Source organism: Apus apus, chromosome 1 (assembly GCF_020740795.1).
Source record: "Apus apus isolate bApuApu2 chromosome 1, bApuApu2.pri.cur, whole genome shotgun sequence".
NCBI classification, from domain to species: domain Eukaryota; kingdom Metazoa; phylum Chordata; class Aves; order Apodiformes; family Apodidae; genus Apus; species Apus apus.
This window is the reverse complement of record NC_067282.1, coordinates 3451982-3470583: the sequence shown is the minus strand read 5'-3', so window position 1 is coordinate 3470583 and position 18602 is coordinate 3451982. Positions and strand designations below refer to the sequence as shown.

Here is an 18602-nt window from a genome sequence, read left to right as displayed (position 1 = left end):
AGCTTTCTCTCCTCCTTCCCCGTGGCAACTCTGTCTCTCTTCTGCTATTCCGCCTCCCCCGGCCCCTGTGTTTGAAAGAGGGATCAAAACCAATCTGTTCCATCTGCATGTCTCAAGTGGAGTATCTGATCCTTTAATTTTTCCAAAATTACTCTATGCAGCAGTAACTCTGTGATGATGCAGAGAACACTGCCAGAGCTGGCACTGGAGGAAGAGGAATTCAATCCTTTGGGACAAGCTCTGACCACCTCTACACAACTAACCACCAGCATTGTCTCAAGTAATTGTAATGCTGAGGATTAGCCTCACAGGTTTCTGAAATACCTGGGATTTCACCTCCACGTTGCCAAAAATGCACTGGGGAATGTCAGCCATGAAATAAAATCTATGTGGCTTTAGATACAAAAGGTGGCAGCTGGGAAACAAAAGGACTTTGGTCGCTTTATAATTAGCTCTGCTTCTTTCTAACTGCAAGTAGCAAGCAGCAAATCTGAGTAGAACATGGTTCTTCCTTAAACTGATCTCAATTTCTTGAACACAGTAAACATTAAAAGGAAGGTGGAGTCCTTAATACGTCGTAAATATGGATGAACTTAACCCAAAGCATAATAATATAATCTTGTTTGAAGACCTGGCTCGAAAATTTGCAGTGTGCATCTGCTTTGACTTACTTCCTTTCCTGTTTCTTCATGACTTCTGCTCCTCACCTGCCAGATTCTGCCCTCTTGCTCATTGTCTTCAAAGCTTGTTATTAAAACCACATTTAGGTAGAGCAGAAAATATAAATGGTTTTGCTCATAGAAGATTTGGTAGCAGAAGCACATATGTTTGGTTTTCTTCTCATAAACTCAGTTTTGAGGAAGTAGGATGAAAGAAGCAATTTACAAGCAGTATTTTTAGTTCATTTTGTCCATGTTTTGATAGGAGAGTCAAGAGTATATTTAACAGCACATAATATTTTTTTAAGTGGCTTAAAACAACAAATTAAAAAATGTGTTCAGAACTGCATGGCTTCCACTTATGGCCACTCTAGAGCTTTTGACTCTGATCTTTGTAAGTCTGAGTGAATATTTTAGGTAAATAGCTCTTGTGCTGTCGAGTCTAGCCCTGCCTGTTGATACTTGACATACCCCAAATATCAATTTCCTTGTCTTTGGTTTGTCCTGTGTTACAGGACATAGTTTTTTGTTGTCCACCCACTGTGGCTGTTCTAAAGTGAAGTGATAAAGTTGTTAAACTTGCTGTTTGTCTGCCCCGGATCAAAATCCTATGAGGAGCCAAAGGGGGCTGTGGTTGGGTAGGTAAATTGGAAGATACTGGGGAGATTTTAATTCTTGATGGATTTATGGATAATTTTTTTTTTTTAAAATCATTGTTGTTGTCTCTTCCAGCCAATAAAAAGAAAGAGAAAGAGCGGCCCGAGATCTCCCTCCCTTCAGACTTTGAGCACACGATTCATGTGGGGTTTGATGCAGTCACAGGAGAATTCACAGTAAGTGAAAAAAGAAGTGTGTGGTTTGGCTTCTTGCTGGGAGGAGCCAGGAGCCATTAATCTTTTATATAGTAATGCTGGAAAGGCTATTACCATCATCTGGTTTGATCTCCTTTGAAACACAGCTGCAGAGGTTACCCACTAATTCCTGCTGAGAGACTGTTTGTCAAACTTGGCAAGTCCCAGGAGCCCAGGCTGCCAGCAAACTTTTCCTTTCCTGTTTTTTTGGCTGATGTGGACAGCAAAACATGGCATGTCTCTCCTCCCTTCCCTCCCCCTCCTACAGCTGGATTAGGTCTACAACATAAACTGTATCCAGCAAGTGGGGCTCTCAGAGTTTCCCCCTTAGGAGGCACACAGCTGTGCATCACTACTTCACAGAATCACTTAGGTTGGAAAAGACCTTCAAGTTCATTGAGTCCAACCATTAACCCTACTCTGCCAAGTCCAGCACTCAGCCATGTCCCCAAGCACCTCATCTAGATGACTTTTAAACACATCCAGGGATGGTGACTCCACCACCTCCTGGGCAGCCTGTTCCAATTCCCGACAACCCTTTCAGTGAAAAAGTTCTTCCTAATGTCTAGTCTAAACCTCTCCTGGTGCAGCTTGAGGCCATTTCCTCTTGTTCTATCACCAGTTACTTGTGAGAAGAGACCAGCACCTGCCTCTTTACAACATCCTTTCAGGTAGTTGTAGAGGGTGATGAGGTCTCCCCTCCCTCCTTTTCTTCAGACTAAACAATCCCAGTTCCCTCAGCTGCTCCTCATAAGACTTACTCTCAAAGCCCTTTACCAGCTTTGTTGACCTACTTTGGACACACTCCAGCACCTTGATGTCTTTTTTGTACGTGTATGTGCTGTCCTAAGGCTAAATGTCAGATGCTTTTATGGGCTTTTTTAATCGACATGCAAAATACGATGAAGATTTGAGTTGTGTTTCATCGTATAATTCTTCTTAATTGGATGACGAGATAGTGTTTAAGAGCAGCAGAAGTTGTTTGTGAGCAAGGTGTTTTTAACCTGTGTTTATTATGGTTCTTGTTCAGGGACTTTGCTCTCCTACCTAATGATGTGTACAGTTGCATGTCAGGCTCTAGACTGTCCCAAGTTAACCTAGATGTAGCAGTGGGGTGTTATCTGAATGGTGTTTGCAGCCATACAGAGACTTGATGGATAAAGGTTCCCAGTCACCTGCCAGTTCATCTTTACAAACTGTTACTCTTCCTGGTGATGCAAGGCACAAGTCTGGTTGTATTCTAGTCATATTTATTTTCTGGCTGAAATTATGTCCCCATAATAAAATGCTGAGCTTCACAAGTGAAGTTAACATCTCTGCTTCCCTAACTCTTGTTACAATAGGCACCAAAGTGCTGGTACCAAAAAGCTCTTGTGCTACAAGAAGACCCAAGTGAATGTCGTGTGTCCATTGTGGTAGATACTGTACAGTGCCTGTTACTTCCATGATCTTTCTTGGATATGTGTAAATATGTGTATATTTGGGTATAAAGGTTTATTTTTTTTTTTGCTTGGGGCTCTTCCTGAACTGCAGCATTTCTGGTTTTTGAGTTCTGGTCTTCAAATACCTGGGACTCACCCAGAGCCCTGTGGGTCGAGTGCTGTTTGTATGTCCATGCAAGGAACACATGACTTGTAACTGATAATGGCCAGGAAGGTCTTGATCCACTGCCTCTTTCCCTTTCCTCTTCTCTCCTCTTTCCTCCTTGTGTCCTTCACAGCACTGCAAAACCCCAGAAACTGTGTGGCAAAACTGGTGGTGAGTGTGTGGGCTGTGAACCCTGCTAGGCTGACTGTGAGCTAATGAGCTGCATGAGGTTGGATGGGGCTCTGAGCAACCTGGTCTAGTGGGAGGTGTCCCTGCCCATGCAGGGGGGTTGGAGCTAGATGATCTTTAAGGTCCCTTCCCACTCTTAACCATTCTGTGATGATTCTGTGATCTTCCCACAGGGAATGCCAGAGCAATGGGCACGTTTACTGCAGACTTCCAACATCACCAAGTCAGAGCAGAAGAAGAACCCCCAGGCAGTGCTGGATGTGTTGGAGTTTTACAACTCCAAGAAGATCTCTAACAGCCAGAAGTACATGAGTTTCACAGGTACACAGTGATCATCACATACAACTTGTTTGTCCAACTTTCCATTAGTTGCTGGATGTGGGGTTTCCTTCATTTAATCAACAAGTAGATCTGTTTTCTCAAGGAGAATGTGTCAAGCACCCCTCTTCCTTCAAAATGCTGTTCTCTTAATCCTGATGCCCAGCATGGCAAAAGAGGAGGTCGGTCAACTGGCTAAATCCTCCAAAAGACAGGTTTTCTGAAGCTTCCCACCAGCATCTGGAAAAGAGTGTTGGTGTCGGGTTCACAGTGATGAAAATCCTTGAAAAAAACAGCTAAATTTTGCACCAGTTTCAGTTTCCAGTGTGGGTGGGGATGTTGCTTCATGCATGCTTGGGGTGAGGGTCTCTCTGCTCCCATGTGCTGTGATTGAGCAGTTGGCCTCATATCAATCTAGATGCTTGATAATTGCTGTCTGTTAACCCTGAAAATGAAAGCTGCCAAGGCTTTGTGCCTTCTGGATTTGAAGACTCCTGCATCCACCACTCCTTTTCCCTTTCAACTCTAACTCCTTCCCTTTCTAAATATTAATCCCTGCTTTGGTTCTTTTAAGAAGATAGAGCCATGTCACCAGAGCTGGTATTAATTAGGAGGGCTCCAGGCACTCCTAAGAACACAAATCTTCCCCACATGTGCCTGGATAGTCAGACAAGAAGCCCACCAGCTGACTTGTTGGGTCCTCTGTTGTTCCTTTTACTCCAGAGAGTTTGGGTGGCTCAGACAGAACATCTTGCAGGTCTAGGGGCTAACTGCAATGCCTCTGCTGCTGATTTAGCCCATTGAAAAGATTTTATGTATATGGGTAGAGAACAGTGTTCATTCAGGTGTAGCTCAGGGAAATTCCAGCCTTCTGCAGCAGGGATTCCAGGCCTCTGCATCTGCCTGAGCAATTTTTTACACCCTATTCCTGTATTTGCTAAGTGTCACCTTGTTCTAGGGAGCTGAGAGTGATTCTTAGATCTGTGAACAACCTCTTTTCCTGCCCTTTCTGAAGGGAGCTTGTACCTTTCTCCTCTCCCCATTGCTGCTGCATTTACAACTCACTTCTAAATACCAACATTACTGGGTCTCTTTCAGATAAATCAGCTGAGGATTACAATTCATCAAATACATTGGTAAGAGTTATATTTGCATTCTGTCTCAAGTCTGAGAATTGAAAAACTTGCATAAAGTGGTGTTAGCTACGTGTAAACTTCTAGTTTGCAAGTGGTTTAAAATCTGAACTATAAATATATTTCTATAGTGAATATATATCTATAAAAATGGGCAAATCATCCTAAAAAGGCACGCTGCTTTTTTTTGTGTTTTTTGTAAGTGGGGGAGAATCAAGTAGATAGAAGACACTTTTTTATTAGTGAATCATGAAATAGTGAGTAGATTTAAGGAAGCAGATTTAGTAGAATTAAGGAACAGAAATAGTTTGCTTTTTATAGAAGCTGATCTGTTCCTGTACTTAGATTTTTATAATAGCTCTGCTTTCATGTTTTATGTCTCTGTAAATATCTGTGTTCTAACAGAGTTTAATTACTAAACTGCAAGGTCTGATTGACCAAAACTCATGTAGATGAGTGTTGATTAACCAAACTAATCTCCAGCAGAAAAGGAAAGAAAATGTTCTCCTCCTTTCTCCTTGACCTTTAGTCTGTCCTTCCTAGGGCAGGCACCACTCCTGTTTGCTTTGTTAGGAGGCACGAGCTGGAAAGCTTTGTAATGGTTCTGTATCTGTGTATGAGATGGAAAACCCAAAACTTTAAATCACAGAATCACTTAGGTTGGAAAAGACCTTCAAGTTAATTGAGTCCAACCATTAACCCTACTCTGCCAAGTCCAGCACTCAGCCATATCCCCAAGCACCTCATCTAGATGACTTTTAAATACATCCAGGGATGGTGACTCCACCACCTCCCTGGGCAGCCTGTTCCAATGCTTGACAACCCTTTCGGTGAAGAAGTTCCTCCTAATGTCTAGTCTAAACTTCCCCTGGAGCAGCTTGAGACCATTTCCTCTTGTTCTATCACCAGTTACTTGTGAGAAGAGACCAGCACCTGCCTCTTCACAACATCCTTTCAGGTAGTTGTAGAGGGTGATGAGGTCTCCCCTCCCTCCTTTTCTTCAGACTAAACAATCCCAGTTCCCTCAGCTGCTCCTCATAAGACTTATTCTCAAGGCCCTTCACCAGTTTAGTTGCCCTTTTTTTGGATGTGCTTCAGCACCTCGATGTCTTTCTTGTGCTGAGACTCATAAAACCCCACGATTCCCTGTTTTCTTACTGCTTTGCCATTATCTAGAGTTGGCTTTTCCTGTTCCCTTCCAGAGGCAGCACATTCAAATCTTGGCTGTTTAGGACTCTCGACGAAAAGGAGAATGTGTCTGCTGTTGTTGATTGTTACAGGGAACTGTACATCAGTCCTTGGGAGCTTAGAATTTCTGAGGCTATTGAATTTTAAATCCTGGAAAAAAGCAGTAGTTGCCAGTCTACTGAGAAAGCCTGATGGCTTTTTGGAAGACATAGGGTAATGTTTAATTTTGGTTATTTGGTGATTTGGTACATTCAGGAAGTTCTCAGCACATAGGTGTGTTTCCTTGTTGCTTTGAGCAGGATAAGGTTTTGTGTCAAGTCCTGGGTGCAGCTCTGGGCCCCTCACTGCAAGAAGGGTCTGGAGGTGCTGGAGCAGGTCCAGAGGAGACAAAGAGGATGGGGAAGGGACTGGAGGGAAAGTCTGATGAGGAGAGGCTGAGGGAGCTGGGCTTGTTTAGCCTGGAGAAGAGGAGACTCAGGGGGGACCTTCTCACTCTCTACAACCACCTGAAGGGAGGTTGGAGTCAGGTGGGGTCGGGCTCTTCTCCCAGGCAACCAGTGACAGGACGAGAGGGCCTGGCCTGAAGCTGCTCCAGGGGAGGTTTAGGTGGGATATTAGGAAGCACTTCCTCATGGAAAGGGTGATCAGACATTGGGATGGGCTGCCCAGGGAAGTGGTGGAGTCACCATCCCTGGAGGTGTCCAAGGAAAGGCTGGATGTGGCACTTAGTGCCATGGTCTGGAGATGTGGTGGTGTTGGGTCATGGGTTGGACTTGATGATCTCAGAGGTCTTTTCCAGCCTCAGTAATTCAATAATTCTGTGTTATGCCAAGTGTACTTCAGCAATTACATGTCAGGATGTTGGTGAATTCAAGTGGTTTTGGGTGAGTGAAATGTTACTTTTTTTCTCCCCTCTTTCAGAGAGGACTTGTAATAGTTTTCCCCCAGCCACTCTTAGGGAACGGATGGTGCACAACCAGACCTGGTCTAGTGGGTTGAGGATCTTACCAGCTTTATTGTGAAATGTTTATGGTGTAAAGGATGCCATGAACTTCAAATTCAGTTTCAGATTTAAAAGGCTAGAAGTGGCTTTCATTTCTAATCACACTATTGCAAAAAATTTGAGATAATTTGTTGTAACCACTTATGAAACTTAAAAAAAAAAAAAATTGTTCCTATTTTTCACAACATTTTCTCTTGGAAAGCAATTTCAAAAGACATTTGAAAAGATTTTTACCTGATTCTACTTCCAGGTCCCTCATTACTTTGTTCTGAGTCACCAAAGCTGATTTTTAAATTGACCTCCCAACTTCTAGGGGAAAACATTAAGATTTTGATGCAAATTAAAGCATTTAAAGACTGAAATCTCCCACCTGCAAGATCGAGGTTTGGAGCAAGCAGCAAAAATAAAGGAGGCAACATCAATAGGAGGAGAAATGTCTAAACCCAGATATTGTCTGCAGAGTTTCTGGGTCCCTGCATGGGTGTTGGGAAGGCAGTGAGAGAGCCCAGATGGGTCTCAGGTCATTGGAAGAGGATTTCCACCAGAGAGGCAGACAACAAGCTCTGAGCTGTTGTGTCAGGCAGTGCTGGGCTGCCTCTCCATTTCCCACAGAGGCTCAGGATCTTTGGGGTGCAGGTTTTTCAGACACTGTAACTTTCTCACCTGTTCTGGGTGTTATTTTTCTGCTCTTGCTTCAACGCAGTCTCTGGGAGGAGCTTAATCTAACATTTGTGGTTCTGTTTGTAACAAGCAATTCAATTGTTATGTATCATTTGTGCAATGGCATGCAGAATGTGAAAGCTGTCTCTGAGACCCCTGCAGTGCCCTCAGTGTCTGAAGATGAAGATGATGAAGATGATGCAGCTCCACCCCCCGTGATAGCTCCGCGACCTGAACACACAAAATCTGTGAGCAGAAATACCTCCTTCACTCCACACTGCTGCACTCATGGTCAGGTCTTGGCTGTGACTCCTCATCCATGCTGCACAGATGGTGCTGAGCCCTTCCTGGGAGCGGGAGGGTGGAGGTGGGAGCCATTTCTTCAGGCAGAGCACCTTCATATCATCGCCTGCCTGGTTGTGGGGGACACAAGAGAGTCCTTGCTCAGGGACCATAGCTGTTAACCATCAGCTGTAGAAACACATCTCTGGCAACATGAATAACAACAAGATGATTAGAAGTGACTGAGCCTCCATCTGATTTGTGCTCATATGTGTGTTTTTTCCTCAACGAAATTAGATCTACACCCGCTCTGTGATAGACCCTCTTCCTCCTCCTACCAGAGATGTGGCGACCTCTCCTATTTCTTCTCCCTCAGAGAACAGCACAACAGCACCTGACATGCTTGTCAGGAACACAGAGAAGCAAAAGAAAAAGCCAAAAATGTCAGATGAGGAGATCTTGGAAAAATTAAGTATGTTTTTTTTTTTTTTTTTAAATCCAAAATCCAGGTCCTGCTGTGTTGATTTCTCACAATCTTAATAAGCTGAAATGTTTTGACATTCTCCTTTTGAGATCACTTACTGAATTGTGTTGTGACTGGGTGCTAAAACTGGGGGTAGATGTAAAGGGGGAGCATAAATGTAAGCTGAGCACCTGTGATGCCAACTGAAGTCCCTGGGGAGTTAGAGACCCTCAGGCTCTGCAAAAACAAGCCCTGAATAAGTGGCATCTACTTAACTATGAAGTCTGAGATTGTCCTAGTTTTAATATTCTGTCTCTCTGCAGCATGGGTGATTATACTGAAATATTAGGTGAGCAGAGCTTCCTCCTGTGTCTAAAAGGTGGAGAGAAAATGAATGCATCCCCCAAGTTTGCCTTCCCCAATACCGTGTTGTAAAGTGACTTAGTTATTTTTAAGTGCCCTGATGTGGGTACCCAAATTAGTGGTGTTTTTTTGAGAAAAAATCACCTTGTCTTTCTTCTGTGTCCTGGTGTCTTTAATACTCCCTGCCTTCAGTTCCATGAATCTTTTAAAGTGCTCCTCTGCTGCTTGGTATTTTTGGATTATGCTGTGGCATATCTGACAGCTGAACTAGCTCCTCTTTGCAATTGATTGCTATCCTCAGCCTGGGCCAGTTTTTATTAGGGTTGGGCATTTATTTGAACTGCTAATCCTGTATTAATGACATCCATGCCTTGCTTCTCAGTTGATGTAAATGGTGTTAGATCCCCTCTGGTCAGACTGGTCTCCTTGGTTGAGGGCATACCCCTAAAGGTCAGTCAGTATTTGATGAAGCAAAGACTAGCAGCTCAGTGAAGGAAGATTTAACCTGAGGCTGTAACTTTGAAATATAAAATAAAATTAAGATGGTACCTGAGTACCTCATTCCTCTAAATTAAACAAGAGACGTATGAGCTGGAGCTGCTTGATGTTGGAAAACTCATCATTTCTGAACAGCACCTTCACTCACTTAATTAGCAGGACTTTTGTACATGAAGGCTTCAAGCCATTTTTGTCACCAGCTGGGGAAACAGGGACTGTGGCAAGAAAAGATGCTGCTCGGATACAAACACACTCACTCCTGTAACAAAGAGAAATGCAGGTGCCACTCTTAGGATTGCTGGGGGAGCAGATGTGCCTTCTGACACCTTGGTTGCTCCAGCAAGTGGTGGTCAGTGCTGAACTGATTCTTTAACATGGAGGAGTTTCACTCTAAATTTACAGGTGTGTGTGAGGCTCAGTGGCTGTTTTTAGGTGTCAGCTTCTAGACGTGGGCTGGTCAGAACTATGTACAGATGTTTTTACATTAATCTTTCATGTTTTGGTTTGCCATATGAATAAAATGCCTAAAATCTTAAAGCATATATATTTTTACACATACTGAAGATCTGCAGAGTTTAAAAGCAGGCTGAGATATCTCCACCTCTTAGCATTAACACAACATGGGTGCAAACATTAACGAATCCTCACCTGAGGTAGGAAATACCACCCTGTGATAGAGCATTAAGATCAGAGCATTAAACAGGGCAAGACTGGCATCTGCCTTCTGTCACTGCAGCACTGTCCTCTCACTGCCTCAGGGAGATGTTTGCCTGTCTTACAGGCTGAACTTGTAGCTTGTGTTAGTCTTTGAGGGAAAGTTTACAACTGCTATTCAGAAATGCATGTCCTGAAGGCAGGCAGCATTGCTTCCCTAATTGTACAGTGGGGTTTGTACACATTTCTCTTCCCACCCTCCTCTCCAAACATGGACCATATTCTCTTTCTTTACCTCTGTCTGCCCTAAGCCCTGTGGGTTTGGCTGCTCTCCAGTGGAATCTGAGAATAGCCTGCTCTTGCTTGCTTGCTAGCTACTGGATTTCTTGGCCTAAGGACTGTGAGCAGCTTCTTTGCCAACACACATCTGTTTGGGCTCAGCCCTAGACCCCTGTGACAGCAGCACCATATGTTGGCAGCTCAAGTGACTTGCAAACACCAACTGGGATGCAGCTCTGCATCCCTGGATCCTACTGGCCACCCTGGTGCTGTTAGAGAGGAGACTTGTTCTCAGCTGAGCTCTAGGAATTGTTGGCTTCAATTGCTTCAGCAAAGGAAGGGAGTGCTGAGTTTCAGTGAGGCTCCTTTTGTCACCTCCTCCAATTTACCCCTGGGCAACCCACCACACAACTGCCTGCCCTTGTGCTGGGAGCCCCCTCCCCTCATACAGAAACAGTGTGTTCCCTATGGATACCAAATCCACATTGAGCCTGAGCAGCCCCTCACCTTCCTGCTCTGCAGGACACAGAGCAAAGTGCTTTTCCCTCTGAGGGACACAGCAATACACTTTTTTTTTTTTTCTGGCTGAACATTAGGGGAGAATGAGCTGAGATTACCTCAGGTTGCTCTCCAAAACCAGAGCTGTGCTGCAGTCCCATGGTAACTGCTGCTAAAACCTGGCTCTTGGGTTCCTGGAAGAGCAGCTGAGCAATGCCTGAGTCAGGCTGGGGGAGGTTTGGTTCTGAAGGATCTCTCAAGCTTCCCTCCTGAGTCTTGCAGCCCAGCCACTGGCTCAGTAGTGGCTGTGGAAATGTTGTAAATCCTTTTGTTGTGCCAGAAATAGTCATGGTGGAGGGAAATTTTTGGCTTGATTTGTAGTTGGCTCTGGAATGAACGAGGCCCTGGCCTCCAAATTCAGAGGTTGTTGCAGTGCAGGGACATCTTAGATCATCTAGTGTGTTGAAGCTGAGTGTGACTTTAAAGCTGCAGGTTTCCAGCAGATATTTGTGTGAGGGCCACGTATCCCCACCCCGTGCCTAGCAGTGTGCAGCCACTGGCTGCTAGTGAAGATTCAATGTGCTTAATGTCTGTATCCCACCATTTCTGAGGGGAAATACCTATAAAATAGGAATGCCACAGCTGGGATGTGCATAAATAACTGAGGACTTCCTTGGAGTTCATGTACTGGATTTCTCATGAGGGATTCAGGAGGCTCAGCAGAGCCTGCTGTGGCCTTGGGGATGCTCATCAAGCACAGTTGGTTCTTCCACCTGCATGAAAAAGTACTTACAAAATCCTCTTGGGTTTGTGTTTGTTGTGTGTTTTTTTTTTGTAGGAAGTATTGTGAGCGTGGGTGATCCCAAAAAGAAGTACACGTGTTTTGAGAAGATTGGACAAGGGTTAGTATGCTCTCCTTCTCTGGCCTTTGCCTTTCCTTTTGCTAAGAATGCAGCACTGGAACCAGGGTAAGGTGATTTGCTGGAAAAGCTCTTGGCGATGATTTGGTTTGGTCTTTTTCTTTTGTATTTTTGGGGTTTTTGGCTGTTTTGGTGGGTTCAATGTCTCCCTGCCCTCCCCCAGCTCTTCTGCCTTTTCTGGCAAAGCCTTGAGTCACAAGGACTGGGTTTGTTTTTTTTTATGCAATTGTGTTTTTAATATGAGAAAATATGTCAACTGGTGATCAGGTTGTTAAATAGAACTGCAAGTAGGGATGGAACTGCTTATTTTCAGCATGCCAAACAATCTTCAAATTACAGCTTTGCTTTCTGAATCTGCTCTCCTTGCTGTGGGTGTTGTGCCCCTCTTAGCAGGGTAGGGGGAGAGCAGGAGTTGGGCTACAGTGAGGCAAAGCATTGCAGATCACTGGGGGATTTGCTGTCAGCTCCATGTGCTGAGGCTCAGCTTCCCATTCCCCCCCACTACAAATGCCACATTTGTTTACTTTAGCTGATCCTATCTGCTCCATAATCATGTTGGGCAGCCTGCAGGCTGGGGCAGTGCAGTCGTGCCAGTTTAAATGGGATCAGCTCAGTCTTACAAGCTGTGCTAAGTTGCTGGTTTGGCAGCAAGGGTTTGGATGACCATAGTGTCCCTTGTTAGGAGCTTTGTTCCCCATAAATTCTCTGGCTTCTGCTCCAACAGCAGTCTTGGCTCAGAAATATTTCAGCTTATATTTAACACTAGAATTGTTACATGAAAAGGAATGGGGTTGAGAGCACTTGAGACAAGTGGGAAGGGGCATGTGCTAAGCTCTCAGTCTAGCAATAAGGTGCTTTTTGTTTGTTTATTTATATTTTCTCTCTTATTTAGAGCCTCAGGTACAGTTTATACAGCAATGGATGTAGCTACAGGACAGGAGGTAAGTGCTGCCAGAATACCACAGCAGTGGATTTTGGATTGTGTCCTAAAAGTTCAAGTTGGTGCTACAAAATAAAGACAGGCTTTCAGGGGTTCATGGCATCTTATTTTTAATGAGGTATTTATTTACTTACTAATGAGACATCATTGAGTGGTCTGAGCAGAGAACTGGAAAAAATTCTTTCCCCAGTTTTGATTCCTGAATAATTTCATATTTGTAAAAAATCCTTCTGTGACCACAATGGCTGGAAGCAAATCTTTGGACCAGGATGGTTCCTCAGTAGAATCTTACCTTTTCATCCCCAAGGTTTTTGCCTGTCCCCTTGTCAACTATTATATTCCCTTTGCTTCCTACACTAATACTAGTTGACTTGCATAGAAATAGTTCCTCTCCTTTGCAAACTTGCTTTCTGCTCTGGAATTGAGACAAGGAATGTCTGTTTGTTGTGTTTGGTTTTTTTCCTCCTCCCAAACACTGGAAGGTACCCTGTTCATTGCCTGCATGCATAATAAACCAGCAGTGAGGGATGTGCAGCATCTGTGGAAACTATTACTGCTAGATGGAGGATTTTTAAAGAGGGAAGTGTATGCATTATTCCCAATATATTTATGGAAGTCTGCAGCAATGCCTGTCTGCTTTGCATTTATACAATGTCAGGATTATCCACTAGTAAATGTCCTAACTGTGCTTTTTGCTGAAACTCCTTCACTCTGTTTTTCTAGTTCCTGTGCACTTAGTATGGTTTCATTGCAGCCTCTAAGGAAGGGACATTGCATTGATTTTGAAGCAATGAGAAGTTTTTTATGAGAAAAAACCTCTTTGGTTTTCTGCTTGCTTTCTGGACCTCTTTGGTGACTCCCACGTGGGTATTTGAACCCTTATGTTACAACAGACTTTGAAATCATTCCCATTACACTCGTCTGATCAGGCCCTGGATTTTTCAGTTTGCATTTGGGATTGCTGTGCCCATGGAATGCTGTTGCCCTCTTCCTTTCTGTCAAGCACTCTGCTACCAATCCTTCCAGGTCAGGAGCTCAGTGAAGGGCAACACGTTTTGGAAGCACTGGAAGGAGACTTCTTTATTTTGTGCTGTATCAAAACCCTGAGCAGCTCCCAGGATTAAGAATACTGAAGGTTTTCACTGGTAATGGTTGTTTAGTATAACTACAGGTGTTTGTTGTGTGTCCTAATGCGTGGGACAGGGTTAGATAAGGAAAATGCTCCCAGATGCACTTGGATCCTACCTCTGTAGGTTGAACAGGGGTGATAAAGTATCAGAATCTGCTGAGCTGGAAGGGACCCATCAAGATCATTGAGTCCAGCTCCTGTCCCTGTGTAGGGCATCCCAAGAACCACACCTTGTGCCTGAGAGCATCATCCAAAGGCTTCTGGAACTCAGGCAGGTTGGTGCTGTGACCACTGCCCTGGGGAGCTGGTTCCAGTGCTCAACCACCCTCTGGTGGAAAAACCTCCTGATACCCAACCTAAACCTCCCCTGATTCAGCTTCCTGCCATTTCCCCCCATCTTGTCATTGGTCACAGGGGTACAGGGATCTCTCTGAAGCTCCCTCAGTGTCAGTCTGGGATTTCTTTATCTTCATCAAATGCCTTCCCTCTCTTCATCTTTCACTCTTCTCTGCGGTCTTGTGCAAAGAGCAATGTGGAGTTTTTGGTTTTGTCTTCTTTAAGTACTGTTTGGCAGCCCTTGTGTATATGGTGGAAAACCAGTGTGGTGTCTGCCTGTTCGTGCCTTCTCATGTCTCAGGGTTTTCCTATAGTCTGCTCTGCTATACTATCAAAATGCTAATTGTATCCATCTATAGTGGCACTTGTTTCTTTTAATCCTTGTTTTTGTGAGCAGGAGTTACTGGCCTCTCTCCATTCACCTAGGCCTCTTTCTCAGCAAGTAGTGGTTTTGTAAAGGAATAATTACATTTCATTCCCTTTGCCTAAATATTGTACCAAACACAGCTGGGTGGTATTGTCTCTGGAAGTGTTTCTGCCTCCTGCTGTGCTGATTCATCTTATTGATTTGAAGGCTTGTCTGAGGGCCAGGTGCTCTCATGAAGTGCTGTTACCATGGAGAACTGAACATTGGAGTTGAAAACATGTTGCATCTTCCTGGTTTTTGCACATACATGTGCAGAATAGGTAGAGTGAAGCAGGCAGAAAACTGCTAAGTCAAAGGGCTACAACTGTTGGATCTATCCCTGTTTCCCTTCAGTTATGACTGGGGAAAAAGCTGAATCCAATTCACTTAGTTCAGCCTTTTATCTAAACTCTGGTGCTTCTTTCCCCCAGGTCTTGCTGTGACAGAAAGAAATAGAAATACCACCTTGAAGTACTAAACTGACTCTGCCTTATTTACCCCACTCATGCATGGCCACCCTGCTGTAGATTTCCAGAAGCACAGACTTGCACAGGAGCAGAAAAAGCCAACAAAAAACTTCCAGAAACATCCAATCCAAATTAAATTAATAAGAATCCTTTAAGAAATCAAAAGGTTATGGTGTATTATACTAGAGTAATGGGTTCTCTTACTTCTTACCAAGAAGTTGGAGATGGAGATGGACTGTCCAACTGGGGCACAAAAGTCCAGTATGAAAATAGTCATTCCCCTTGTGCACTTTGGCATTAAGTATCCTCCAGCAGGTGTGGAAATGGACTGACTGCAGGAACTCACAGACTTACTAAATGGCTGAGCAGCCCGTGATGAAAAAGTGTTTCCCTGCTTCACGTGAATGTGGGACCAAAATAATGGGCAATGGTACTGGCAGGTTTTTTGGGGGGCTCCTGTAATAATGCTTTCCCTGGTCTTTCTTCACTGCAGGTTGCAATCAAACAGATGAATTTGCAGCAGCAGCCCAAAAAAGAACTGATTATTAATGAAATCCTTGTGATGAGGGAAAACAAAAACCCCAACATTGTCAACTACTTGGACAGGTATGTTGTGATTTGAAGAGTTTGCAAAGGGACTCTGGAAAACACTTCCTTGTCTCTGTCTTCAGTGATCCTGTCTCAGCTTAATGCAGGTGTAGGGCAACCCTGCATTGCTTAATGCTGGGCTGTGGGTGGCTTGGTGGTCTCTCTCCATATCCTAGGAGAAACAGGTGTCTGACCTGGTATTAATGGGTATCTAGGCTCTCTTTAGAGATGTTGACAGCACAGGCATTAACAATATGTTGTCAAGACTCCCATTTTTCAGCTTTCTCCTTTGCCAAATTTGACACAAGCATTTCCCTCCTGCTACTGGAGGAGGAATAGAAGCAGTTTGAACTGTGTTTCTTCTTCTTTCCTCTTCTGTTGAGCAATGCTGACATTCTGCTTGCAGAGGAGCAAACTGCTTCCCAGGTTAGATGATAATCTTGTCCCTTGACTGTCCATTCAGGTTTTTTACAGAGTAGCAGAACAGTGATGAGGGTGAATGACAAGTGACACACAACCAAGCAAGACTGCTTTCTTGTGGGTGTGAACAAGGGAGAAAAGACTTGGTACAGACATAAGAACTCTTTGGAAGGTGGAAGGAACAGGGTTATTCCTTGCTCAGAGCTGGGCTCTGTAGGCTCACACATGAGCTGTGGCATTCCTGCTCAGCCTTGGGTGTGCTGCATCCTTATGGGACAACTCTTCTTTGAATCCCTGCTTTTCCTTCCTGCACCAAATAGTTTATCTATGTACAGGTCTGCTCTGCTTGTTCTGGAGCTGATGTCACTTGCACTGGGACAATGATGAAGCAGAAGCAAGCAGACCAGTGGCTGCTGTGCTGAGTGTAAATTGTTTTTAAAATAAACGTGTAGCCTTGCAAATGCTGGTCCCTATAGCTCAAGGCAGTAAAATGCCCAAGTCTCAAAAAAAAGGTGGCTGTAAGAGCTCTTCCCCACAAGATGTTAAAGCTGTAACATGAGGGTGATGGTAGCAGTGCCACAATCATCAGCTCTTTGGAGCCTGACAACTTTGGAAGAGGCAACTGGTAAATGTGCTTTATGGGTAGGGAGCTGGGGAAGGAAAGGGCAAGAAATTCTTGCATCCCCCCTATTGGAATTCCAGGAAACAGCTGTAAACTGTCAGCACTGAAATCTAGGGTAAACTAAAAGCCCAACAGGCACAAAATGTTGCACGGTAGCTTGAATTCCCCATCAATATAACATGGGTGCATGGTGTCATTCACCTTATGGTAAATATGTAGCTACTTTCAGTCAAACTGCAGCAGGATTTTCAGTCTCCTGCACACAACTCAGAACCCAGTGGTCCTGATAAGCTACAGGTTGGGCTTGTTGTAGGGTAAAGAGTGCTTAGATAGGGTGAGCTGTAGGCTTTCCTCTTGGCAGCTCTTTTTTTTTTTTTTTTGGAAAATGCAACAGAGGGATGTGACCTAAAATCTCTTTTGGAAATCTGAGGGAGCATTTTCATGTTTGTGTGCTCTGCTTGCAGATCAAAATCTTGTCAGCTGTTTCTTTAACAGGTTTTTAACGTCTTAGCCAAAAAAAAAAAGTGCTTCTCTGTGTGGCAGCATCAGCTGTGATGCTGAATTTGTATAGTGCTGTGTCCTGTGTAGGGCTGTAAAGGGCTGCTTTGTTGAAGGGACAGAAAGTTTGCTCCTGAATTTTTGTGTGGGCACAGGGAAGTGATGCTGGGCAGACACCTCCTTCTGACAAAGAGCAGAAGGATGTTGCCTGTGTAAAATGAATCAAGTGGCAAAGAGTGAGTTAAGAATCGAAGCTGGGCTGAAACTGTGTATTTCACCTGGATGATTAGAGGCTTTGTTTTGGCTAAATTGTTTGGGAGACACATTCTTCCCATTGGAGGGAGCATCACTAAGTACATGCACTTGCCTTGTCCAGCCAGTACCTCCCAGCTGTCGAGTAGCTGCAGGTCCCACTGTCTTGTTCAAACTTCCAGCAACAAAAGCTTCTGCCTTTGTCCTCCACTTTCTCTCACTAGTCTTTTTCAGACAGATTAGCTTTTGTTTTGTGCTGCAAGTAGACAGAGCAGCAATCAGGATCAACATGGGGATGTGCCTACAATGCCAGTCAAGTTTTGCAAGTGTGGGATCCTGTTGCTGGGGAGGTGTGTCCCTCCCACCTGGCCTGATGTGCCTCTTTGCTTCCTGAGCACTGCCTGCTGGTTTCTGCCCACTGCTGTCACAGAAAGAAGTATGAAGAAGGATGCTCTTGCCACTGTGGGACCTGATTTCTTTTTTATGGTCCCATTTTTGACAGTGTCTCCCCTTCAGAGTCCCTAATGGGAGCTGCCTGATAGTCATTGGTATAAACCAGCTCTCTTGCTTCTCTTTGTCTCAGCTCCTGCCCTTATGCAAGGGTGTCCTGTGCTTTATTCTCTCTTACCAGCATGGCCTACTTGCTTGTGGCTAAGAGGTCTGGCTGCTTTACTGTCCCCCCAAACATCACTGTGCAAATAGTGCATTTATACTTCAGACAGCTTTGGTGCTGCAGCATAAGTGGCTGGTGTTGCACAAAGGTGTGCTGTGACATTTAAGGCAGGGACATGGCCTAATTAACCTGAATTTAGAAGCATCCAGCTCTGATGACAGTGACACTGTTTTTGCTGTGCAGACAAGCAGCCACTTGTGCTGAGTTACCTTCTGGAGGTGCCCATTTCTTTCCACTGTGTGAGAGAGGCCTTCAGATCCCTACTTGTAAGCTCAGGTATCCAGACAGAGGCATCAGATGCTCAGTGTTAGGCAAAGCCAAACTCCTGCCCTTTGGTTTCTTCCTTTCTGAAGAACTCTCCTTAACATAATAAACCCCACAAATCCTCACTTTAAGGGGTGTGGCCACAGTTTCCATCACTCCAACCCCAAACTCAACTGGGGTTGGAAGGGCAGTCAACAAAGCTGAAGATGTATGGGTGACCTCATCAGTGTTTACAAATATGTAAAGGGTGAGTGTCAGGAAGATGGAGTTAAGCTTTTTTTCAGTGATGTCCAGTGACAGGACAAGGGGTAATGGATGCAAACTGGAGCATGGGAGGTTCAATGTGAATATCAGGAAAAAATTTTTTACTGTGAGAGTGACAGAGCCCTGGGCCAGGCTGCCCAGAGAGGTTGTGGAGTCTCCTTCTCTGGAGACATTCAAACCCACCTGGACACGTTCCTG

General features: G+C 44.4%; 1 protein-coding gene across 8 annotated transcripts in view; it reads left to right on the top strand.

Moving 5' to 3' along the window:
- The window catches only part of PAK1 (p21 (RAC1) activated kinase 1), an 81050-nt gene that overhangs the window by 46266 nt on the left and 16182 nt on the right, over positions 1-18602 (top strand). For all 8 annotated transcript variants that reach the window (XM_051608727.1, XM_051608725.1, XM_051608729.1 and 5 more), the window contains 8 exons: positions 1392-1492; positions 3460-3607; positions 4703-4740; positions 7720-7836; positions 8168-8342; positions 11464-11527; positions 12438-12486; positions 15317-15429. In XM_051608727.1, coding sequence (XP_051464687.1) covers positions 1392-1492; positions 3460-3607; positions 4703-4740; positions 7720-7836; positions 8168-8342; positions 11464-11527; positions 12438-12486; positions 15317-15429 — 805 coding nt within the window. The remainder of the gene's footprint in view (positions 1-1391; positions 1493-3459; positions 3608-4702; positions 4741-7719; positions 7837-8167; positions 8343-11463; positions 11528-12437; positions 12487-15316; positions 15430-18602) is intronic.